The sequence below is a fragment of the Hakea prostrata genome, chromosome 2 (assembly GCF_041222555.1).
Source record: "Hakea prostrata isolate BN-2017 chromosome 2, UWA_Hpros_2, whole genome shotgun sequence".
NCBI lineage: Eukaryota > Viridiplantae > Streptophyta > Magnoliopsida > Proteales > Proteaceae > Hakea > Hakea prostrata.
The window spans coordinates 7,305,749-7,332,387 of NC_142601.1; the positions used below are offsets into that span (position 1 = coordinate 7,305,749).

Below are 26,639 nucleotides of genomic sequence, written 5' to 3' on the forward strand. Positions count from 1 at the left end.
ATTTTCTTTTAGAGGAATCAATCAATTATTTGTGAAATACCTTGATGAGACTAATTTAAATTATAGGTTAACACAAAAAAGGCTTCATCTGATGTAATGCCTCACATATTTTTCTATTATTATTTTATCATTGTGTTGATATATTTCAATTATCAATATTATTAAAGGATCATGGTGGTTGGACCATGTGTCAAGATGGTTTAACCAAATTGTCAAAGTTTAATTAAATGATATTTTAAATAGAATTGGATTAAGTCAACTAGATGTAGTATTTTGGTCGATGGACCTTAAAACTTAACGAGGCCATCACTTAGTAAGGAGCAACATCCCGACAATTTAACATTCATCCAGATGATTTCTTCACTTGATAAGAAACAAACACATGCCGCAATCAGAAATATACACAGGAACATTTGATTAATCTGCTTATAATTGGTGGTAAGGTTTAACACGGAAACTATCCTGCTATTTTTCTGGTGATATGTTTCAATTCTCAATATTATTAAAGGATCATGGTGGTTGGACCATGTGTCAAGATGGTTTAACCAAATTGTTAAAGTTTAATTAAATGATAGTTTAAATAGAATTGGATTCCAATTAGTATTTTGGTCGATATTCGACATCACTTGTGGGTCCCCAATGATAAAAGGAGGGGACGGGGGTTTATCCCGGGACCAATTTGCATTGGGTTCGGTAATCACCGAACCGAAAAGAGCCCTCAAAATGAGATTGGCGGGATATAGCCAATTTCTCGGCGATATCTCGCTTTTTCTCACCGAATCGGCGATTTCTTGCGATAACACCACCGTGCAAGCCGACTTGCAAGTTGCAACACCACCGTCCATGGAACATCAACGACTTTCAGGCAAAGATGGAGGAAGAAGATGAACAGTATATGCATTTTGAACCACGTGAACCACACACGTGGTTCATGTACGTAAGACCATAAAATTATTTAAAAAAATAAAAATAAAATACTGACATCTCTTACCTGACTTGACGAGTGGGAGACATGATTTGACTATTAGGTATTATTTTTTTATATTTTAAAACATGACAGTTGACACTTGACACAATGACACTAACGTTTGCATAATTATATTATTTATATATATATATATAAATTGATTATATATTCATATTATATATTATTCTAAAAGTTTAAAATGCAACTTGGGGCGAGATTTTGCCATTTCGCCTGGTTCACTGGGTAGCGAACCCGGCGAATTGAGCGAAATATCTTTTCTTGTTTGCATCTCTGCGTAAGGAAATAGAGTGGGACTCACAAACCTATAAAATAGGCCCATTAGTTAAGTGTACATACATATATTATAATATAATAATTAACATAATTTGGCAATATATACATATTATATTATATGGAGAGAGAGACAAGGAGGAGGTGACCCCGCCCTCTCCCTCCCACCTAACGTGATTATTAAAGGTGGTGAGTGAGGTATCATTTAATAAGAGAAAGAGAAAGAGAAAGAGAAAGAGAAGGAGAAGGTAGCATTTTTAACAAAGAAGTGATTCAATTGCATACACATGTTATGATTATTATATAAATATATATAATATAATTAAGAGATAAGAAAGAGAAGTGGAAAAAAGGAGAAGTGAAATAAAATAGTGGAGAGGGAGGGACAGCATATGCGTGGAAAGCAGAAAGGAAAAAAGGAGAAAAACTGAGAGAAGAAGTAAAGAGGGGAGAGAATCTAAAAGAGACAAGGAAAGAGAAGAAGAAGTAAATAGTAGAGAGAGAATTGAAAGACAAGAGAAGAAAGAGAATAGATACAGAATGTACAAAATAGAAAAGGGCAAAAGGAGAGGCAAAACGCAGAGAGGAGAAGTGGAGAGAGAATAGAAAAGCATTAAGGAGGAGAGAGAAGAGAAAAAGAAGAAAATGTGGAAAGCAGAGGGAAGGCTATTTCGTATTTCCGCGTCCTCTGAAATAGGTGATAATCACCCTAAATACAAGAGAAAGGGCGGGCTTTAACTAAGTCAAAATCAAGAGATGCATTCGGAGAAGGAACAGGAAAACAATATTGACTAACCTATGTATCTTATAAGTGAGTGATTCCACTTAGTAAATAGGTAGCATTTACATGTTAATATAAAATATACCTTATTTAAGGCGCTGAACGGAGACGCGCGCGGCCGTGGTTGTAAAATAAGAAGAACGTACCTTTTACACATCGGTTTGGTTAGGGGGGTGGGATTCAAGTAAATAGGGGATGAATCACAAATTCACCACAAACATCTATTTTATAAATATAAGTTGCGTGCTAGATATTTGAATTCAGCCCTTATGTAATTTATAGAAGTGCATGATATATTGTTTTGTGAATAGAATAAAAGTGCATGAGATCGAATGACAGCTTAAGAACTTGATTGTAATGTTTGAATTGAAATGCTGATAGTATTCTTGAACTGTTAAACTAAGAATTTGAAATGATGATTATGCTTGTTAAATTTAGAATTATCATACTTTGTATTTAAATGATGGGATTGTATGAATTGTATTTATTTTTATTCAGATAAGCTAAGTGATAATTGAAATGCAAGAAGTACATTGAAATGGACAGGATATAGTAATGCAATGCTGAAATTGAATATAAAAATATGAAAGAAAATGGAGAAAATAATAAGAATAAAGAATGAAATAAAATGTTAATGGCTTCTGTAAATCCTAGTACTTAGTGTATTTAAATGGAAAGGCATGAAGCAAGACTGAAAAGTGAAAAGATAAACTAGACCGATGATGGCCTCCTATGGAGAACACCTGTCATTGTGTCAAAAAATTGAAAAGAGAATTTCTTAATGAGAACCTCTAAGATTGAGACTAAGAGTCTGAGACTGATGCCACTTGTGTGGTTTAAACTAAAGGTGTCCTCTCTATAGGTAGTGCTTAGGCTTGGATCAATAAAGAAAAAGAAAAAGAAAAGAAAAATGAAAAGGAAACTGAAATGCATAATGTCATAAGATGTTGATGTGATAATAGATGCATGATGATTTACCTAATTTGCTTATATGGTTGGCTATATCCCTTATTGGGCCTCGTAAAGCTCATTATTGTAAATGTTGACAGGTCCCCAAATACATAACAAGGGCAAAGGTACTATCATCCAAGAGTATAGTATAGTTTATAGTAAAGGACGGGAATTGCTTTTGCAAGTGATGTTTTGTTATTATGGATTGTGAAATGTATATAACTCTTTTGAGGTTTTATGTATTTAACTAGGCACTGGGTGAAATTCAATGTCAATAAGACATGACTTTGGACCGTATACATATGTATATGAGTCAAACTGTCAAACAGGTTATCTATTTTTCGTCCTTGAAAATGTTTAGTTTAACATTGTTTTTAGTGGCTATAAACAGGTTGATACTGAGAGAAACTGTCACATGCCCTGGTTGGATGTTTATAATGTGGGCCCCACCAAGCCAGTGAAAACTGAGGTCGTGACATCTAAAGGAGAAGAGAGACAAGAAATAGCCATTGTCGGTTTTCAGAGATAGAGTCCCCATTAATTGTGTGATGAAGGTGAGGATGAGATGAAAATTCTCATTTATGATTCTGAGAGGGAGAGTTTCTTTAGTTTACTATCTCAATAAAGTATATGATTGGATGTAAAATATGTTGAGATTTAGGCAATTGTAAATTATATAACTTGTAAATATGTTTCTCCTCATGTCAACATATTTTATTGTCTAAGGATCACCTTGAAGGGTTTACCAAAAAGAAAAAAGGATCACCTTGAATCATACGTAGGTGATTCTTAACTCATTTTTGTTATTGCTTAGGGGTCACTCTGAAGAGTAGGCGATCATTAACTCATTTTTTCCAACTCTACATATTGGTGTCTAAGTGGGATGATGGCAATCAAAATGGCCAAAGATTTGCATGTAGTTCTGGTTCCTTACTTAGCATTTGGGCATTTGTTTCCATTTTTCCATCTTTCCTTGGCCTTAGCCAAAGCTGGGATCCATGTCTCCTTCATTTCTACCCCTAAAAACATCCAAAAACTCCCCAAACCACCATCAGAGCTATCTAGTTTCATAAACTTTGTGGCTTTTCCCCTCCCAGTCATTCATGGCAGTTCCTTGCCAGAAGGTGCAGACAACACTTTCGACTTTCCTTTAGAGAAAGAGAAGGATTTAAAGGCTGCCTATGATCTTCTATGTCATCCCTTCAAGCAGTTCATCATCAATGAAGCACCAGATTGGATAGGTGTTGATTTATTTCCTCATTGGGTTATTGATATTGCTAGAGAATTTTGTATTCCAGTCTTCTTGTTTTGCATACTTTCTGCTGCCACTAGGGTTTTTAGTGGGTCACCGGAATATATGACAGGAGATGGCCTAAAGAAGGTTCGTCCATCGCCGGAATCCTTAACATCACCGCCTAAATGGGTCACTTTTCCTTCAACGGCGGTGGCTCTCCGAAGGGGGTCTGAAGCCAATTGGTACTATCATCACTTTTTTTATGGAGATATGAGTGAGAGAATAGCTAAAATTTTGAATGGTTGCAGAGCCCTAGTCATTCGTAGTTGCAAGGAAATTGAAGGTGAATACTTGGAACTACTTGAAAAGATCTTGCATAAACCAATTATTCCTTGGTTGTTATTACCTATAGATCAACCAGATCGAAGGGATTATGATGAGGAGTGGCTTAAAAGATTTAACTGGCTTGATCAACAAAAACCCAAGTCAGTTGTGTTTGTAGGATTTGGAAGTTCTTGCAAATTAAGCAAAGATCAAGTTCATGAAATAGCTTATGGGCTAGAACTTTCAGATCTGCCATTCATATGGTCCCTTGTTAAATCTGAAATCCCCGACGATGTCGAAGTTTTACCTCAAAGCTTCATCAAGAACACGGCCAGACGAGGTTTGGTGTGCATGGGATGGGCTCCTCAAGCAGAAATTCTAGCTAATACTGCCATTGGAGGATCCATGTTTCATGGTGGATGGGGTTCTGTGTTGGAAAATCTCAAGTATGGTCATAGACTGATGGTCTTGCCATTGCTTTTTGACCATGGAATTGTTGCAAGATTGTTGGTGGAAAAGGGTTTGGCTGTTCAAGTTGAGCAAGATGAAGATAGGTCTTTTACTAGGGATGCCATAGCAGAATGTCTTGGGCGAGCCATGGATTCGGAAGAAGGGACTCAGATAGGCATCAAAGTTGCAGAAGTTGCTGCTGCTATTAACCATCAAGAGCACCAAGTAGGTGAGCTTGTCCAGTATCTGAAGAACTGGGTTGCAACACAAACCTGATTTCTGGATCCGTTCCATTGTCTTTGGATTTGAACGCAAGGCACTCTAAAACTACATCTCATTGTATATGGCTGAAATATTGTATCACAAACCTCAATTATTCTATTGGTAGTAGATGACATGCAACTTTAATGGACCCTTTTAAATTTATTTCTCTTTACAATGTGGAACCTGTCGTCTATTCTATAATGAAGAAGACACTTATATACTGATTTGTGTTGATATGAGATCAACTTTATTGTCCTTTTCATTGTATGGCTGGCACATTTCTTCCCCACTACCTATTACCTTTTTTTTTTTTTTTTGGTAAACAACACTTCATTCACATAATTAAACAAAGTACAAACACACCTGCATGAGAACACAAGGTTCAAATCGAACCAAGGAACAGCAAAAGACCAAACTGTCGTACATGCAATAGACAGGGTCAACCAAGGTAAGGGTTGGGTCAAGCCCAAAGTGGATCACAGCCACAAAACCCTTAGAACAAGAACACCAAAACAACACCAACACCCTCAAAGGGGGACAACTTACACGCCTCAAGAGCGGACATAACACCCACATAGGGGGACAAATTACACGCCTCAAGGGCGGATTCAAAACTCCTACAATTACAGCGATGGTAGCAGCGAAAGTGTGGATAAGGTTTAGACCTCCCATCCAGCGATGCCGTATAGGCATACCGGTCAAGCTCGACGCAGAAAAACTTGTAGCCAGACTTGGAGTTCTATTAAGCTCGACGCGAAGCCGGGTTGTGTGGCACCGAGAAACGCTATAACCAAAGGAGCTGTTATGAAAAAACAAAAAAAAACAAAAAAAAATAATAAAAAAAAAAAAAACAAAAAACAAAAACAAAGCACTGCAACCACAGATCTAAGGGGAAACCCTAGATCTGGTTATTAACGGAGAAAGCGAAACGGAGGGAGGCGGAGACGGGAAAGAGGAGCAGGAGATACCGGGAGAGAGAAACAGATAGAAACAGAGAAAACGAGAGAGAGAAACAGATAGAAACGGAAAACGGGAGAGAGAAACAGAGAGGGCGGGAGAGAGAATAGTTGAAACGGGAAAGAGGAGCAGGAGATGCCGGTAGAGAGAAAACAGGAGAGAGAACAAAAGGGAAAGAGAGAACTGGAGGAGGTGAGAGAAAAAAAAACAAAAAGAAAAGACGGGAGAGAGCTGGAGGAGAGGAAGAGAGAAGCCAAAAAAAACGGAGACGAGATGGAGCGGTGGAAGGAGAACAGGGGAGGCGGAGAGACTACTCAGGCGAGCCTCTCCGCCTCGAGCTGCTCGATCTGGAGGAGTTGCAGAGCGGAGGATTTCAGGAGAGAGACGGCGGAAGTTTTCGGCACAGAATAGTTTCCCACTACCTATTACCTACTCCACCCATTTGACATTGTTTCCCATTATGACAACAAAAGTGGGACCCACTATAAAAAAGAGAGAAGAAAGACAACCTTATAGAGACTCAAAAGGCAAGAATCCCAAGACTCAGGACTCTATTGCTCAAGGACAAACTGTAAAACTAGGAAAAAGGACAAGAAGGATCAATTCAGTGTTATTGAACCCCTTCCAACCCATCTGGGACACCATATTTCTAAACTAAGAATGGTTTCTGGGGGATTTCAACCTTTAGAAATATCAGCTCCACACTGGTACTCAACTTTTGCTTTGATATCTCTAATAATTCATTGATACCATCAAAGCATAGCTTAGATGGCAATGACCAACGCTTCCCAGTGGGGAGGATCAGGATTCAATCCTCTTTGATGGAATATATAATAGTCCCCACCCCTATTGCCAATAAGTTAATATATAGCAAACCCCCTCTATTAATTCGTCAATAGATCTTTTCATTTCTTGATATTTAGAAGGTCGTTTTCCCTCCTAATTTGGATAACCATCTCGCAAAGTCCCATTTAGCAATGCTCCCAATCGAATCACCTTGAGATTCTTTGCTATCCATCTTGCCTAAAAAAGAATTTCCACCCTAGGCTTTCTAGAAGGGGAACACATAACATATATATCTATATTTTCTTAATTAGAAGAGTACTTGAAAAATAAGCGACTTTATTTCCGACCCTTGCCCAACAGATTATAATATGGAGCAACTAATACCATGCATTTTTGAATCTGATCATTTGTAGGAACACTATCCACCAAACATCTCCAAAATTGATGCCAAATGTCTAGGATTACAATTAGTATACCTCTTCCCAGTCTACCTCTAGGAGTGAAGCTCTAACAGTATTCCAACTATTTTTGTAGAGAATGACACCAATTCAAGGGAAGGCTAGGCCATACAAATGATGGAATCATTAATAGATGACCTAGCTGCCCCTAAAGCTAGACTAACATCAGATGAAGTGTGAGGCCCATGACCCAATTCTCTATCAGGATTGGATTGCAGTCCCAATGAACGAAATCTTGCCTGAGTTTGCCGGTTCGCTACATATCAAATCAGGCGAACCGGCGAAATCTCGCTCCTTCAATTTTCTCAACGCAATCCCAGGGTCCCACCCACTTTTAATAAAATTCAAAATTTCCCAACCCATTTCCATCATCATGCAACCCTAACCCATTTCCATCATCACGCAACCCCAATAGAAGATATTTCTTCTCTTTTCATTTTTCAAAGTTGGGCTGCATGTGTGTGGGATAAACTTCAGTCTTCACATCTTCACTCACTCTTCACTGAGATTTTAAATGAATAAAAAGAGGAGAAACTGGCGGTGGTTCCGGCGAAGGTTTCTATTCAGATAGTGGTTTCGGCGATTCCGGCACTGAGAGAAGAGAACAAGTGAACAACAAAAGATGGAAGGCTTTCGAGCATATTTGCACCTTCTAAAACACTACTGGAGGTTGAGTTGCAGAGTTATTTTTTTTGTGAGTTTGTCGTCTTCTTGTTTTTCTTCAGTCTTCTCCATCAAAGCAAGAATTTTGCCGGTGATAGAAGGATTTCGACCATGAAGCTAAAGTGTTGAACACGGCTGTGACATTTTGCAAGTTCACTGTCAAATTTTGCCTAGTTTTCGCCGATTCGGCGATATTGTGTAACTTCGTTTTTCGGTGCAGCTTTCGGTTCGATACTCACCGAACTAGGCGAAATTCGCCGAAATTTCTGCAAATTTTGCTGAAATGTTTTACGTTGCCCATACCAATCTAGTAGGTCTAAGTAAAAATCTAATGGATCCTCCAAACCTATTAAGAAGAACCCTTGTAGCTAAGGTGCCAAAATAGAGAACAATGGTGAATCCACTCCTAATAATCTAAATAAAAGGCTCCACACAATCCCGATACTTCAGCATCTTCTTGTTAGAGTTTGTCTGCTCTATTTTTTGAAACAATTCTTCCTCAACTTGGATCACATCAAACATAAACTCCTTCAAGAAGCACAATTGATCAATGATGAAGTATAACATGTACAATTGAAAATTTTCAGTTTAACAATATGCATTGAATTGTTTTCTAAAACAATTCTTTCCTCAGCTTGGATCACATCAAACATAAACTCCTTCAAGTAGCGCAATTGATCAATGATGAAGTATAACATGTACAATTGAAATCGAAATCTTTCTTGAAAACCATACTATACCCTTTTTTAAAACCATTCGATATGATAAGATTTAATAAGATTGATTTCAAAACCAACTTGACACCCTTTAATTAACCGCTGGAGATTAATTCAACAATTGCTTTTCTAAGAGATGCTAAAAAGATATATAAATCAAATGCTAACCCAAAAAAACTTTGCTTTTTGAGCTTCATTAATGGAGTTTAAAATGAAGAATTGCAATCCCAAGTGCATGTATAATTGATGCAAAGAGAAGGTATTTATTTGGCAGAAACGTGAGTGTTTAGGGTAAATACAGACATTCTTTTTGTTTTTCATTCAAAATTGTTTGATTTTTTGAGAGAAATAGGAAGCGATGGGAGTTTTTACTGTGAAAAATAATATTTAGCATTCAAGGTCTACTCAATTGGCAATGACCAATGTCTCCCACTGGGGAGGGTAGGGTTCATATAATAGTTTACACCCCTATTCTCAGGGAATAAATTATAAAGATTATTTTTTGGGGGGCGAGGAGGTAAGGTCTACTCAATTGGCAATGACCAATGTCTCCCACTTGGGAGGTTAGGGTTCATATAATAGTTTCCACCCCTATTCTTAGGGAACTAATATAAATTATAAAGATTTTTTTGGGGGTGGAGGGGAACTGAGGTTCACTTGACCAGCTTATGTGCATGTTGATTATTCCTTAGAGAGTAAGTGTTGCATATGTAATTTAAACAAGATAGGAGCTTTGCCGTTGGTCTCAAAGGGATTTGAACTCTGACATCTTAGGTAGAGTTTTTGGGCATCCACCAAGGCTGCCCCCTATCTCCTTACCTCTTCTCTCTTGCTTTAGAGGTCCTCTCCTGTATCCTTCAATCCAAAATCGACCAACTTCTCATATCCCCCATACCCAAATGCAAGTGCCTTAACCTTTCCCATCTTGCTTTTGCAAACAATCTCATGATCTTCTCTAAAGCATATCACCTATCTATTTCCTCCATCCTCTTGGCTCTTTCGCTTTATGAATCCCTCTCTGGCCTTCGGGTCAATCTTGGAAAATCCACTATCTTCCTCTCTGGTATCTCTGATCAGCTTTGTGCCTCTCTTCTCCAGCTATCGGCTTCTCGCTTGCCTCCTTCCCCGTGGTTTATCTAGGCCTCTTGCTCATCCCCGATAGACTCACTCACCACCACTGCCTTCTAATGCTTGACAATATTCGTAAGAAACTGCAGCTTTGGTAGGGCAAGGTTCTATCCTTTGTTGGTTGGGTGGTTCTCATCCATTTTGTGCTCCAGTCCACCTATCTCTACTGGTGCGGAATCTTATATTTTCCCCAAATCCACCACCCATGCGATGGAATCCTTATTCTGTGCCTTCCTTTGGAAAGGGCAAGAAGCCTCACACTTCATCCACCTGGTCAGTTGGTCATCCATCTGTCGTTCTACCTTCGAAGGTGGTTTAGGAATCTGCCAGATCTCCGATGTCAACTTGGCTTGCCTTCTCAAACTTATTTGGAAAATTGCCTCAAAGCATGACTCTATTTGGGGTAGGTGGGTCTATTCTTCTCTTCTCCGATCGGATTCCTTTTGGACTGCCCTCCAATACTTCATGGGTTTGGAGGAAAATCATTTTATTCTACCCCTGAGTTATCTCAGCTATCTTTATCTCCATCTCTATTGGCTCTTCCACTTCTTTTTTGCTCAACCTACGGCATCCAATGGGCATTCTCTATAACCACTTTGGTCCCTGCACTGTCTATTGACACCCGTATCCCCAAAACCATCCCCTTGTCGGCCTTCATCTCAAATGGATCCTGGATTCCTTCACCCTACCCATTCTCACACAAGTTTGGGAATCCCTAGCTCCTTTCTCCAGCTCCTCTCGGGACCTCACCATTTGGCTCCCGTCCCCTACCAAATCCTTCTCCACCTCATCAGCATGGAACCTCCTAAGATCCCATAACCCTAAACCACCCTGGCCCCCTTTGATCTGGTTCAAAAGCTTCATGCCACTCCCTTACCCTTTAGAGATCCCTCAACCAAGCCCTTCCTACCCAATCTTCCTCTCTAACCGCCACATCCCTGTTAATCCCAACTGCATCCTCTGCTGGACTAGTTTGGAAAACTTTGAGCACCTCTTCTTTCTTGCCCTTTCTCCAGATCTATCTGGGGAAAAGCCCTTTCCTCCATATGGCGCTATTCGAGGCGTTCCTTCGGGTTTGGTCAAGATTGGTCCTGGTTTTGATAAACTTTTCGGGGTCTTCCATTTGCGATTAGATTGGTAAGCTAGTGTTTTGTGCCTTAGTCCATCCCCTTTAATGGGAGCGCAATCTTCGAAGATGGACCTCCAAATCTCTCTCTATAAACATGATTTGAAATGCCATCTATTTTGATTTTTTTTTAGACTGGTAGCTATTCCCCACCCTCTTGTTGATGATACCCCAAGGAACATGCTTATTGTTGTCTCATGGGGTCTTGGTTCTTCTTTTCAGTCTTCTGATTAAAGACATTGTTCTCCTCCTTCCTTTTCTTTTAATATAATTATTTATTCATAAAAAAAAAAGTTTACATTATTAAATAATGCAAAATTGACAATCTCAAATGTTTAGATTTGAATTCCACTTGCATCCCTATCCATAAAAAGTATATATATTTGATGATGAAATGTATGATTATGATAGATTATTAGAATCAGAAGACCAAAGGCACAGTATAGACAGACCAATAACAGAATCAAGGAGAAACGAATATATCAAATATATTTTATGTCAGAATCACTTACCCGAATGTAGTAGAATGAGTGAAAGGAAAACTAGCACGAACTTTCACAGGGTGAGTTGAGGTGTACGAACCGTACTTTTCCTTAATGTATTTGAATGCCCCCTTTATGATGCTGGGTTTGACCTTGACGTTCTCACCTCCAAGATACAACAACTCGTAGATCTGAAGGCAGCACTCCAACAGACTCTACTTGCAAAGGAGATCCGAAGGTAATACACATCATAGGAACAAAGAAAACAAAAATGGAATTTTTCTAACACTAGATTTTCAAATTTCTGTTTCACCAAAAAACCGAGTCAATCTTTGTTCAGAGCTTAACTTCTATTTATAGGCTCGTATGGACACATTCAGAGAGCTACATATGTACGTAAGGTCACCTCCCTACTGCAAAACCCAAACCCGAGTTTTCTAGATCCACGACCCACGCCCCAAAGTCCCAAGTCCCATCATAGACACTTAATATTATTTATATAATATTATAGTGCCCCATGGCTTGGTTAGACTAGGGTCTACGAACCACTACCGCAACCACGCCCGACTCGGTCCAGCTCGTTGCATGCTCGTGATCCACATGTAGCTCTCTACCAGCATACACCCCACTTAGGAGCTATATATGCATATATAATCATATAATCATTAGCTCCATCCGATGTGGGACTAAACACATATGGTAATCTAAATCACCTAATATACATCCAGAAGAGTCCTATAGAGTAAGAATAAACAAGAGTCCTAAAACAAAACTAGGGAGAAAGAGTTTTAATGATTTTGAAACTTATCTAAATAATATATTATATTATATTATTATTTTCTTTTAAAAACAAAATCCAACATAGATCATTCGTAAAAGCTTTAATTAATTAATGTAACCAAAAAAAAAAAAAAAAAAAAAAAAAAGCTTTAATTATTTCAAATCTTGACAAGTTAGGAGACATTCTAACAATAATATTTAAAGTTCATCTCATCCAACTTCTTTCTTGGTTAAGTTAGGGCATGCCGAATCAACGAAGGGTACCTTCATGGTTAGTTTGTAATCTAATTTGTGGGGGGACTTATCTGTAAGGTTCCCAGTGGTGGTAGGTGACCTCAGTCTCAGTTAGTTTTTATTTATTAATCTCCAATATGATCCCTACATTCTAAGGGAAGAAGACAAAGGAGGAGAAAACAAAAAATATTTGTGCTAGGATAAAAATCATGAAGATGCAATAATTGAAGAATCGGAGTCCGGTAGCAAACATTTTAGGAAGATGAAGATTCAAGGGTATTCTTGTCTATTTAAAAAGTTTATCTTGTTTACAATAGGAGTTAACTTTAATTTTCTATGGTAAGACAAAGTTGTCATTGATATATTTTCCCCCCTTATTGAGAGTTGAACTGATAAATTGGATAACTTAGGGCGTGACATTAATTTTAGAGGGTAATCTTGGCGGTGGCACTGAAATTTTCCCTTTGTTTTATGGTAAGGATAGAATAGTTAATAATATCTTTGAATTAGTCTGGACTTGGTTGGTTTCTATTTAAATTGATGCATGGACTCAATTTCGAACTCAGACCGTTGAACATTTGAAGTATGGGCCGGGCAGGTGTACATGCAAAGACATTCATGATTTCTCATCGATCTTGTGCATTTGGCCGTGTACCTTTAGAAATAAGCCAATTGGAAGCGTGAGAGCGTAGAAGGGTAACTTTTTCCATACACCTCGAAACAATATCTTATCTTTTGAACGATGATGCAGGAGCTAGACCTAAGGGTGTCAACTGTGTATTGAAACCGTTTACCAACACTAAAATGCATTGTTTAAACCGTACCATACTGCACCGTTTGAACGAAATTTTGCAATTCGGTACTGTACGGTATCGTCAAGTAACATAATGTACTGTCGGTATATACCAAAATTTGCTTTATTACTATATACTGAAACTGAATTACTTTACCATAAAGAACCAAAAATCGTATCATATTAGTGGTTATTTATGTAATTTTACTCTTTAAACTTATAAGCATGGAATGCATTCGCCGAATTTTGAGCATTTTGGTAGCTGGCAAACCAAAACAGCCATTGAAACTCGAACTAGCGAGATAATCGGCTATATCTCGCCATTTATCGCCGAACTAGCGATTTCTCAAGATTTTATCATAGTTCAAAAGCTTATTCATGGCTCCGGAAGAGCAAACGTCATTGATATGCTTTTAGTCTTCTCTAATAAACTCATCTACAAAGTAATACAGAGTAAACTTCGCTTTTGGGTTTACCCTCTCTTCGTCGTTCTCTGCTTTGTCACCGTCTTTGATGGAAAAAGGGCCAACAAAAGAGGAATCTGACATTCTCTTGCACAAAATTGCAACCTGAAACAACTTCTTTGTCATTAGATGGCTTCTTCTCCAACTCCAATTCCAGCGATTCCGGTTTTTGGTCAGGCAAGGATGGAGGAGGAAGAGGAGCACTAGAATTGCATTTGAGACACACGTGGTTCATATGTTCATGTAGAACCATGGAATTGTAAAAAAAAAAAAAAAAAAAGTAAAAAATGACTAAACGTAAACATGAGTATAGAGTACATAACTCGACTAGTTGAGTACATGACTTGACTAGTTGCTATTAAATATTGTTTTATTATTTTTTAAAATTTGACACTAACGTTTTGTAGGGATATGTTTTTTTATTATTATTTTTTATTTTTTTAACTTTACACTTATATTTTGCATATGTCGGAGAAATCTTGCCGAGATTTCGCCGGTTCGCTACTTTCGGCCAAGATTTTGTACCATGCTTATAAGCATGGTGCGGAATTTTGGTGCATATTGCAGGTTTGCTACCCATCAAACCGGGCGATATGGTGAAATCTCACCAATTCGGGTAGATTTTGCCCCACTTTGCCTAAAAACTCACCCAAATTGGTATTCTTGATCAGCACATACCTAGATTTGTGTGAAATTTCGCTTGATCGTTGCGAATAATGCTATACCCGTCAATAATGAATTGAAAACTAAGGTTTTATGTTAAAGATCGAACGAAAATATGGCAAAAATACCAAGAACTAGGAGAGAGAAGCTCTGGGGGAGGTTTGGAGATAAGAGAAAATCATAGAAAATGAGTGAGATAATTTGCCGAAATTCGGTGAACTCTCACATGTATTGCTGACATTCTTGTGATATATTGCGAGATATTGCCGATGTTCGATTTTTGCCCTCAGTTTCGGTTCGCCATGAACCAAAACCGCAGAAGGCGATATATCGCCGAATTTCGTCAATATTGCATACCATGCTTATAAGTTATAACCCTAATTTTATTTTACTTACCCCCTCCCCCCAAAACAAAAATATATAACCAAGGTTTAAAGTATAGGTATGTATCGTTTCGTATTGACCGATACGTATCGGTATCGTAGGCTTACGATACAATACAGGCCGATATGTCTCCAAAAATTTATTTTTCCTTATCGTTATGTATTGGCCAATACTTTGAGAAACGATACAAAACACTACAATCCTAATCGATACCGTCAATATGAACTATTTCAAACAAGGTAAATGTCTTTTGATGTCTGGCAACGAGTTGCATAATGGGGAAAGAAATGGATTCAGTCTTGATCCATTGGCCTTTTCTTTAAATAGCAAGAACTGAATTTCTATAAAGAGAAAGTGAAAGAGTTCATGGAAGGGAAGAAGTCTGAGACCTTGAGATTGAAGGCCATGAGTAGAAAAAAAAACTCCAAAGCTGCTAAACCTGGTGGGTAGTTGTAGAAAAACTCAGTGATTGATTCCAGAAGTTACTTCCAACTTGGTGGGATAAATCACATTTGTTTTGGATGTGAATGATTTTAGATTTTCAGTACCAACCCTGAATCGTTGAACTTCAGTTTGCCAACTTCAAGCGCTTTTAAAACTAAAACAAAAGACTTTCAGGTAACATGGTTTCATTGATGTCAGTATAACAATAATTTTTTAAACAAATGTAAAAAATAACCTCTAAAATTCTGAATTGATTTCCCTAAAATGGGTCTAAAACCAATAGTTCATCGGTAAATGGAGTCTCCATCACACTTCCCACATTCCCACCTTGTATGCTAGCATATCTCTGTTACAAGTGTATGTTAACAATTACAGAGTTGATTCGACCTTAAGAATTCTTTAGAATAAGCTGACTAAGAGTGTCATGCTTAGTGGTTGAGTGCACCAGATTAAGTGGATGCATGATAAATAATTTTTTTTTTGCACTCCACAAGGGTTCGATCACTTGCTCCGGAGACTCTTGCGTTTTTGCATCACAAAGATTCGATCCGAACCTTGCTTAAGCTTACCACTTGGACCAACCCCCGTTGGTTGATAAATTAATTATTTACTAACTATGTCTATTTATTATCATTATTATTTTTTATACACTAGATTATTTCCATATATGCTTTGATCATTTATATTTAATTTTACATTCATTCATACATATTTACGATACGATACAAACCGAAACGTCTCTTAAAATCACTCCACCGATACACGATACTTTAAACCTTGTGTATAACCCTAAGGAGTGCGGTTATAGTGTTTTTACCGTTTTACGGCTCTTCGATTAGAGTTCGACCGCCTCTTTTTACCTTTTCTTCTCTGCTATTCCTGCGAAGCTGAGCGACTGAACCTGAGAGCCTTCGTTTGCAAAGCAAGAAAATGATGTCGCGTTTCTTGAAACTGTTACAGGATTAGCACAGCAACGACGCCATTGCTTAGTGGAGTGCATTCCTTTACCACATGATATTGCGAGGCAGGCTCCTCTTTATTTTAAGAAGGTCAGCTGTTTTTTACATCACTTAGTATATCATAGTGCCGAGTTAGTGAATAATGTCCTTGGATCTCTGCCTTGAAATCTATGGCAAAATGTTTTTTCTGGAACTTGCTTTCCTTTTTCTTTGTGAAAGGGCAAAATTAGCTGAAAAAGGGAAAATGTTGTAAATGGATGAAATTTCCTATATAGAAGCTGGATCTTTCTATGAAAGACTATACTATAGTAGAAGGCTGGAAAAGTTCTTGAAGTACCGAGGAAGCTTATTCTGAGCTTCATCAGACTGGTTCAGGATAGTGTTGCAATTGCATTATGTAGTCATCATGCCAAACCAAGCCAAAACGCTAAGTTGGGTTAAAAATATTCGACTAATTTTCTAAATTCAAGCTATTGGTCCTTTGTCCTCTCTTTCTTGGTGCCTTTTTTTGCATAAGGGGATTGTATGCTTTGGCAGCTATAAATTAAACATTTGGCACTTGTTTTTGAAAATCAGAGAATAGGTAGAGAAGAGGAGAAGAAGGATTAGAGAATAGGCAGCGAAGAGAATAGGTTAGAGAGGAAGAAGAAGGAAGGATTAGAGGCCTTACATGAATTGTAAATCTCCAATAAAGCAACTCTTTCGTAGAGATCAATACGATTACAGTTATAATAAAAGAACTCCAACAAACAGAATTAAGAAACCAAATCCAGGACCACCTAATGAGGGTCCAAAGGGCTTGCCAAGTTCCCTACGACCCTACCAACAACTTAGAGAATTTTGGCCAACACCAGGGGTATTTGGTATTTTGCATATTTTAGTTGAGTCTAAACCAGGGTTCCATGAGGTCCAGTATTTGTGTAGGGCTCTACATCTACTTTTATTTTTGAACATGAGTCCTTATTTTGCAAGTTATTAAAGAGTTACTGTTAGTGTTGGATTCTAGTTTGTGAAGGAGTCCATTAGTGTTGTCTAGTCCTTGCAAGCAATCGACATCTATTCTTAGAATTCAAATTGGAACTCTCTAGAGTTAGTTGTGAAGGTTCCTTGTGTTAGTTAAAGTGATAAGAGTTTTTGTTTTATTTGCTTTGCAAGTTAGACTCTTTTTGGTATCAATTCTCATTCTCTATTATGCCTATTCAACAGAAATGAGTACAAGAATTCATTTTTGGTCAAAAATGAAAAATGGTTTGGTGATTTTTGAGAAAATAAATTTTGAAATGAAAAATAAGTTTGGTATGTCAAAATGAAAAATTACTTGAAAATGATAATGAAAATTGATGCAAAAAAGCCGGATTAATCAAAATATTAGTAATTAAAATTATAGGAAAAAGGCATCAAACAAGCATTCAGCTGGAGCGGCCTTAATCCATCTAAAGGATTAGATCCAAGCCAAAATGGGAGATTCACAATCTCAAATTGTCGATTTCTTCGACGTTCTCACGGAATGGGAATCGGTGCCAGTTACGCTGCAATGCTGACAGCAGATGCCGGTGATGGCCGTTTGTTATTCGTTGTTGTTTGCAACTCTAAAAGGTATGTTGTGCCACGTCAGCCACTGCAAACTTGTTCAAAAATTTTCACCTAACCTTCATTGATGGTAAAGGTGTTTGGCTGTTGACAGAGGTATCAATATGAACAACCGTGTCTTCATAGTTCAAAATCAAAGCTCGGAGCTCCGAAGCATTGACATGGAAGAAGACCAAATGTGCAAAGCTAAATTGATCCAAAGTTGCAATCCCTTGTTGATCCCTTCTCTATTAGGCATTTTTGAGTGAACTATACCCCTAGCAGCAGTCATCCACTGAAGAACGCAATACTAGGTAACCATGATGAATCACAAATGGATCAAATAAGGAGAGTCCAATTAGTATTTGAATAGAATTCATACCTGGACATCACCAGTTCTATAGCTAAGTGGGAAGGGCTTAACCTGAGCTGGTCTTTGCTTGTTTAAATACAAGTTCAAAAAACCTCAACTTTAAGATCAACCTCGAGAGAACACCCCAAAAACCTTAGCTGATAATAATAGAATGCTGGAGAGATGAACTTGGAATTCTAAAGTGGTGAGTGGAAGATCTCTGAATAGCATAAAGTGAGTGTTTGGTTATTTTTTTGGAACTCCATTCCTTTCTACTTTATTGCTTGCTTGTGACTCTTGCCACCTAAAAATCTATTAGCTCATGGCATGCTTTTGGTTGGGCCACACATTCTCCCCATCGTTATTTTTTGGTAAAAAAATTAAAATCTCCCTATACTATGACCAAACTATCATTTTTGTGCTTGGTTAAATTCTGATTCCATGAAATAACAGTAAAACCGAGGAATTCTTTTGGGTGAAGATTTTGAAAATGGCCTCTGTTTTTTCACTTCTATTTGTGATTTAGTGGATTCGTCTTCATCAAATTTCTTATTTTTTTTATCAATAAACCAACAGAAGAGTAACTAAATATACCCCTATTGGCTAACAGGGCTGCAATGTGCACATCTTGGGAAAAAAGAAAAATATAAGCTTTAAATCGTTATAGAAGCTGAGGATATATCAGGTTCTTGGATTCAGGTTCTTGTGAACCCAAGAACCTGACCAAAATGGATCAATCCAACCCAAGACTACTAACCTAGCTTTCAACTGACAAACCAGCCTTGTATATCATAGAACTGGAGCTAAACCTTTAGGTTAAACAATCATCTGTCTGATTTTCAGGGTAATCAAGTAACCAAATGAAAACTTAATCACAACAAACATAACATCTGAAGTCAATTCATCAAGAACTGCAGAATGCATATCAGTGAAGCCTACCCACTAAAAGTTGCAACCATATAACAACTGAGAAGTTCCTTTTGTTGAAGGAGACATTTTGGCCTAGTGGGAAGATCCATTTGTTGGCCAGTCTAGAGTCTGGACAAGAAGACACTTGGTTGACCCCTGTACAATTCTATTGATGAGCATCTCATATCTCATTCATGATCTCCTTAAAAGAACTAGAACTTTTGTTTCTTTGATATTTTTAGCTCAAACTGGTGTGTATCAAGCATTCACAACAATTGTCATCTTCCAGCCATTTTTGTTGCATTATGATCTAATAGAAGGCAAAGAGAAAGACAATCGACTGCTGATATGCGGTAGAACAAACACATTACACAGTTTAACCAGATAAGTTTCATTGGCCATTCATGTGATATTCTGATTATACAAAATGTGTTTTCAAAGTACAACAATTAGAACTTGGCAGTTGGGAACTTGGGATCCATTGATGGATTGCCACATCAGTAAAAAGGTTCATGGTCATGGCCAATCCAACATGCAAATTGCCTTTATAAGGTGCTTCGACCACATGTAAAAGAACGTTAGATGACAAAACCTAATGGAAGAAAATCAGTAACACTCTAACTCCTGATGAAATTGTGTATGAAACAGAGAATAAAGTTCAGAACCCATCTGTTGGTGATATTTCTGCCGATCGCCTCGAACCGTAGTTTTTTGCACCGAACTCCTCAGATCTGATTCGATCTGGTTTGCTCTTCAATCGATCAACCTCTCACTCCTGAAAGAAACAAAATACCAGTAAGAAACGGAGCTGATCGTCTTGATCGGCGTCTCGTCTCCGACGATCTAGTCAGTATGGTCAAGATAGTGTTTCAGAGCTCTCTGGAGCTTCTACAATGCTTGTAATGGAGTTCAATCAGAGTGAGCTTAGAGTTTGGTTGATTCTAGAGACTTACCTTCTTACGGATCTTCCCTCGCTTTTATACTGGCTTTCCCGCTTATAATACTCTTTCAATCATGGCCATCACATCATCGCTCCTCTTTGGACGTCTTCGATCATCTTACCTTTATCTCTCAATTGAACCCGGCTGAGGTTGGTTTGACCGGTATAAACCGGTAATGGATATATTAGTTACAACATAAGCCCCCAAGCCTGCTCCGATCAGTGTTGAATCTAAATGAGACTCGATCAGTAGGCTTTATCCTTTTCACCAAGATCATACAGTGTTCCTTGTCCAAGCTATTACGCCTTTTCCCCAGGTAATCCTCGATTTCTTCAAAACCTTGATGACGAGTTATCATATCATATCATCATTATCTTGAAAATCTGCTTATAACCATGTCCCTCATGAAATCATGTCCTTTGTATTGGTTGAAATTATATTATTGTACTCAAATTTCAAGTTATCTTAAAACCGGCTGAAATCACCGTCTTGTCGACCTTTTATGAATTTTCAAATATAACTTTTTAACTTCCTTAACGTTACCGCCGCTTGATCACTGATTTCGTCTTTTTCCCATGCATTACCATCGTATTGTTCCCTTGCCTTTTCACACATCATCTTCATTCTTTTCAACTTCTGTTTTCATACGTTAGCCGATTGATCCCACGCGCCGGTTACGAAAGGTAATGATCATTGATATTGGACCATCGTGTATTTCCCCCTCCTTTCAAGAAATCCTCTCTCATTCTTTATATATATCTGTCAACTGTCGCCTTTTCCTTTCCGTACTCTGCTCTTCTTCTTCGCGAACATCAAACATACCTATCTGCTATTTCCTTTATCACTCTTTTTCAGATTTTACCTTTCCAGTTTTCTTCTTCTTCCTTTCTTGTCTCTCGCCATGGATCCCGCTTCCAATCCTTCAATACCCGTACCTCCGCCCAACCCGATATACCTCCAAGCAACGAGCAAATGAAAAACGTGTCCGGTGCTTCCTCCTCTCAGCATAATCCTTCAGACTGGAAACCTGTTCCGATGCTCACGATGAAGCCATCCTTCTTTATACTCTTGTCAACATGTCCAGAGAAAAAATGGACCCAAAGCATGCTGGTCCCGAGTGGTATCCCACCAAAATAAAGAAATCCCATATGGATTCTTATTTGGAAAGTTACCATTTTCCTTCTGATGCTAGAATATGGGTTCCTGACTCCTCCGACCGTCCCTACTCAGTTGATCCAGGTGTTATCACCATCTACCTTGATCACCTTGATTTAGGTTTTAGAATCCCCCTGATTCCCGTAGTTCAATCTTTATTGGACTATTATCATGTCTGTCCTTCTCAAAGATACTCCAAATAGTTGGAGACTGGTTTACTGTTTTTTTGCATTTATTCTCCAGATGAATCGTGTCCCATCTGTTGACCTTTTCAGAAATTATTACACCTTGAAAGTATCCCACGAACGCGGATACCTTCACTTTGCCAGAAGAACCTGTAATGTGAGTGAACTGGGAAGAGAATCCAAAATTTTCATTGATTCTTCCATTCCCCATGACAACAAGCAATGGCGGGAAAAGTACTTCTTCTGTGCCATTCCAAATCCAAACTTCCGGTCTCGATGGTGCCTACATTCCTTGGAATCCTTATCTCCTCTGAAAGTACGTCCCGTACTTACCGAATATGACCGAATAACCTGGAGTATGATTCCCACCGGAACTCCCATAGATGCGGCCAAGTTGAAGACAGATGCGAGTCTCATTAGTCACGGCCTTTTTCCGGTAAGGATAATAACTGTTGTATACCTTTCTTTCTTTTTGTAATCCTTACTCATTATCATATATTTTTACCATCAGAAGTAATTGCTCGTCCAATCCCTAATGTTGCTGATCTCCGAAGAAGTGTTTCAGAGGAAAAGAAATCCGATTCTAGGGTTATTAAACCCTCCAAGAAAAGGAAACACACCGCCCGTCATCCTTAGAAAAGAAAAACTGTTAAAAGAGATTCCCCGATCGGAGAAAACCATCCCGGCTCCGAAAAGTGCCATCGGAGAAGATACCGATGTGCAATTGTGAAAACGAGTGAAGTGAGACCCCCGGTCCCAAGATGAGGACCTCCGGAACCTCCAATACACCGAGATGTAGACTTAGGTCTACAGGTCCGGTTTCCGACCGGGGCTCGTCCGGTTCAAAGAAGAAGAAGAAAAGAAGAAAAGAAATTCATCTTGTCCCCACGAGTTCCCACCGTTGAAGATAGTCCACATGAAGAAATTCCTCACGATACTTCCGTCTTCCTAGAAAAATGGTTGAGGACGAAGGTCAAGGTAAGGATTTATTTGACTATTCTTCGACCATCCGAAGAGAATTGCTGAAGACATATTAATACATGTTGCAGTGGTATTATTGAGGAAATAGTTGACCAATTATGTGATGAAAATGCTGATGTTCTGTCTCTCCCTTGGATGTTGTTGCTTGAGGATCATGTGAATGAAATTTCCGTTTCCGTTTTACCTTTACCCATCCCGTGTTGGATGTTGCTGTCCCAGATATGATGTTCCCCTTTTGAGAAAAGTGATCAAGATGCTCTTCCTTTGGAGGAAAATAACCAGAATATTTCCCGGGCAATTCGTGAAGTAGCTCCACCGGAGAATAATCCCGCCTCACCCTGCTCTCATGGTAATTGACCCTCAAATGGTAATGAAAACCAAGAAAATATCATCATGCAGACTGGTTCAAATGATGCTCAGGTAAATGTTAATCCCGAGAATATTCTTGAGATAGCGACCTCCAACCAGCCCCGGATCGGGTTGATGATACCATGAGCAATGTTGATTCCGGGATCCTTTCCACCCCGAGTGGTTTTTAAAAGAAAATCATACGGCCAGCCGTGGTTGGGAGGTTGCTAGAGAGTGGGGCACAAAGGCGGAATCTCCCGCGACAAGAGGAATATTGCACGGATGTCCGATTCGACCTTTATTCTCGTGGGTGGGGGTAAGATTTAGACCTTTTTCCCTTTCTTTTATTTAGAATTAATTTACTATTGATTTGATTACTTATATTGTTTTTAATATATATATATTGATTGATTGATCAACAGATGTTTTGGGGCTGCCTTCAATGCATTTTCTGAAGTATTGGAGAGAAAAAACTTTGTTTCGGAAAATGATGAGCTGATCAAAAAGAACTTCGAATTGGTCAATGAGGTGCGGGATCTTCGAGAGAAAATTAACGGGTTGAGTTCGAGAGATTGATTTGATGAATGATCTTGATAGTTTGCATACTGATTATGAAATTTGCTCTGACCATTGTGCTGAATTGCAGGAAGAAGTTTCTATGTTGAGAGAAGCCGTTTTGAATTATAGGAATGAGCTTTTTCAGCTTAAAATGTTAAAGATCTGATGCCCTTGACGGGCTAGAATTGCCACGGGTGAAAGAGAAGATTTTAAAGGAAAGCTAACCGAGCCTTGGTCTCGGTCACAAAGTATTGAGAAAGAAAAGAATGAACTCCAGGAAAAGTTTAATGAGATTGAAAAGCTAAATACAACTTTAGAGTTGGCTCAAGAATATCATGTGAAAGCTTTCAGTTCAATTCTGCTGGAGAAGTCTGCTTTGGAGGATAAAAATAATGATTTGGGGTTAAGACTCGATGAAATAACAGCAGAAAAGGATAATCTCGATGCTTCATTTAATTGGTTTCTAAAGAGAAAGAAAACCTTCATGCTCTCCTGGATGAAACTTTAAAATTCAAAACTTTGCTGCATGAAGATTTAGAAGCAGAGAGGAAACAGTTTGAAGTTGAGAAGAGAAGAATACAAAGTGAAAACTAGATAGTTTTAAATTCAATTACCTCCTCAATGAAGGAAGTTGGAGATAATCCAACTTTCCTAGGGTTTTGCAAGAATATGGTAAAGGATTGCTCTGACCAAATTTTTTCAGAAATCCTTAAGATTCATTCTCGTTTAGATTTCAAGTTGTTATCCCCAATTTCTCCCTTCTAACCTTTTTGATCTTAGGAATTTGAAGTATCCCAGCTCGATTGCTCATCGAAGATGATTCGACAATGACATGAGTGATTCCTCCAGCTCGCCCGAGATCATTCTCGATGGTTCGATGACAATGATGATGATAACTTACCTCTCAAGGAGATGAAGAGACTGTGCTGATGATATTGTTGATGTTGATCCATCCGGTAATGCTACGGATGTTGATCCATCTACAAAACCACAAATTTGAAGAAAACACTCTTTTGCTTTATGAACTTACCTTTTTTCTTTCTTGCCTACCTCTTCTGCATATGAGGTTTTTTAACTTGTCAAACTTTTACATGAATGAAATTTTCTTCCTTCCTTCTGTTGTTGTTTTTTTAGTTTTGACATAATAGTATCTTTCGTAATGTTAACTATCATCTTCAACCAATTCATAATTGGTTAGATGTATACATCTTTGATCAAACTTTGTAAATTGACTTACTCTGAAATACTTCGATGAAAAAGTATTTGAAAGGAACTTTAATACCTGATCGAGATACCTTGAGATGTTGATTTAATACCGGTCTTTGAACTTCGATTAATAGTCCTCGGTGTAACATGATCCTTGAGTTATTTTATTGATTAATTCTGTTGTACTCGATTCGAATGCTGCCTTAGAAAGATGGCTAATGGAGCCTGACTTCGGAAAGTCGGGATCATTCCTCGGAAGGAACAATCCGGGATCATCCTCGTGAAAGGAATGATCCGTGATTAGCTTAGCATGACCTGGCTTCGGAGCCGCTTACGTAAGTCGGGACCACCCTCGGAAGGAATGATCCGTGATCGGCTTCGGAAAGCATGACCAGGCCTCGGAAGGTCGGCTACTGAGCCTAACTCACAAAGAGTCGGGATCACCCTCGGAAGGACTGATCCGTGATCGCCTTCGAGCATGACCGGGCCTCGGAAGGCTGGCTCTTCAGCCTAACTCACGAAGAGTCGGGATCACCCTCGGAAGGAATGATCCGTGATCGGCTCGGAAAGCATGACCGGGCCTCGGAAGGTCTGGCTCCGAGCCTAACTCACGAAGAGTCGGGATCACCCTCGGAAGGAATGATCCTGAGTCAACGTTGAAAAACATACATTGTTCTCATCCAATTATTGTTCTTACTAACTGGCCTTTAAAGAAAATACTGCATAAACCTGATCTGGCGGGGAGAATGGTATCATGGGCGAGAGTTAACGAACCATGATATAGATTATAAACCTAGAAGCTCGATAAAGGCACAAGTTTTGGCCGATTTTATTGCTGAAAGTATTTCATCACCAGAGGAGGAAAAAGATTCTAGTAAGGTGTCTTCTGTTAATTTTTTCTAGTCAGGATCACCAGGTTGAGAATATTCTTCGTTTTGGTCATGCTTTCCGAAGTTGATCACGGATCATTCCTTCCGAGGGTGATCCCGACTCTTCGTGAGTTAGGCTCAAGTAGCCAGCCTTCCGAGGCCTGGTCATGCTTTCCGAAGCTGATCACGGATCAGTCCTTCCGAGGGTGATCCCGACTCTTTGTGAGTTAGGCTCAAGTAGCCCCCTTCCGAGGCCCGGTCATGCTTTCCGGAGCTGATCACGGATCATTCCTTCCGAGGGTGGTCCCGACTTTACGTAAGTCAGGCTCAAGAAGCGAGGTCATGCTAAGCTAATCACGGATCATTCCTTTCACGAGGATGATCCCGGATTGTTCCTTCCGAGGAATGATCCCGACTTTCCGAAGTCAGGTTCCATTAGCCATCTTTCTAAGGCAACATTCGAATCGAGTACGACGGAATTAATCAATAAAATAACTCAAGGATCAGGTTACACCGAGGACTATTAATCGAAGTTCAAAGATCAGGTATTAAATCAACATCTCAAGGTATCTGATCAGGTATTAAAGTTCCTTTCAAATACTTTTTCATTAGAAGTATTTCAGCAGAAGTCAATTTACAAAGTTTGATCAAAGATGTATACATCTAACCAATTATGAATTGGTTAGAAGATGATAGTTAACATTACGAAAGATTCTATTATGTCAAAACTAAAAAAACAACAACAGAAGGAAGGAAGAAAATTTCATTCATATAAAAGTTTGACAAGTTAAAAAACCTCATATGCAGAACAGGTAGGCAAGAAAGAAAAAGGTAAGTTAATAAAGCAAAAAGAGTGTTTTCTTCAAATTTGTGGTTTTGTAGATGGATCAACATCGTCAGCATTACGCATGGGATCAACATCAACAATATCATCAGCAGCATCTCTTCATCTCCTTGAGCGGTGTAAGTTATCATCATCATTGTCATCTGAACCACTGGCGAATGATCCGGGCCGAGCTGGAGGAATCACTCATGTCATTGTCGTAATCATCTTCGATCGAGGCAATCGAGCTGGGATACTTCAAATTCCAAAGATCAAAAAAGGTTCTAGAAGGGAGAAATTCTGGGGATAACAACTTGAAATCTAAACCAGAATGAATCTTAAGGATTTCTGAAAAAATTTGGTCAGAGCAATCCTTTACCATATTCTTGCAAAACCCTAGGAAAGTTGGATTATCTCCAACTTCCTTCATTGAGGAGGTAATTG

At 38.6% G+C, this 26,639-nt stretch overlaps 1 protein-coding gene and 1 long non-coding RNA gene across 2 annotated transcripts in view; both read left to right on the plus strand.

Moving 5' to 3' along the window:
- The first annotated feature begins 3,832 nt into the window (after positions 1 to 3,832).
- Positions 3,833 to 5,551, plus strand: LOC149023542 (UDP-glycosyltransferase 91C1-like). Its single transcript, XM_089142813.1, has one exon. The coding sequence runs from the start codon at positions 3,874 to 3,876 to the stop codon at positions 5,272 to 5,274; it is 1,401 nt and encodes a 466-aa protein (XP_088998939.1). The 5' UTR covers positions 3,833 to 3,873; the 3' UTR covers positions 5,275 to 5,551.
- A 10,628-nt stretch (positions 5,552 to 16,179) lies between these two features.
- LOC149023543 (uncharacterized) overlaps positions 16,180 to 26,639 on the plus strand; it is a 50,940-nt gene continuing 40,480 nt past the window's right edge. Inside the window, exon 1 of the long non-coding RNA XR_016171536.1 lies at positions 16,180 to 16,389. This is a non-coding gene — a long non-coding RNA (uncharacterized LOC149023543). The remainder of the gene's footprint in view (positions 16,390 to 26,639) is intronic.

Coding starts and splice junctions, on each gene's coding strand:
- LOC149023542 (XM_089142813.1), top strand. CDS start 3,874: ATGATGGCAATCAAAATGGCCAAAGATTTGCATGTAGTTCTGGTTCCT.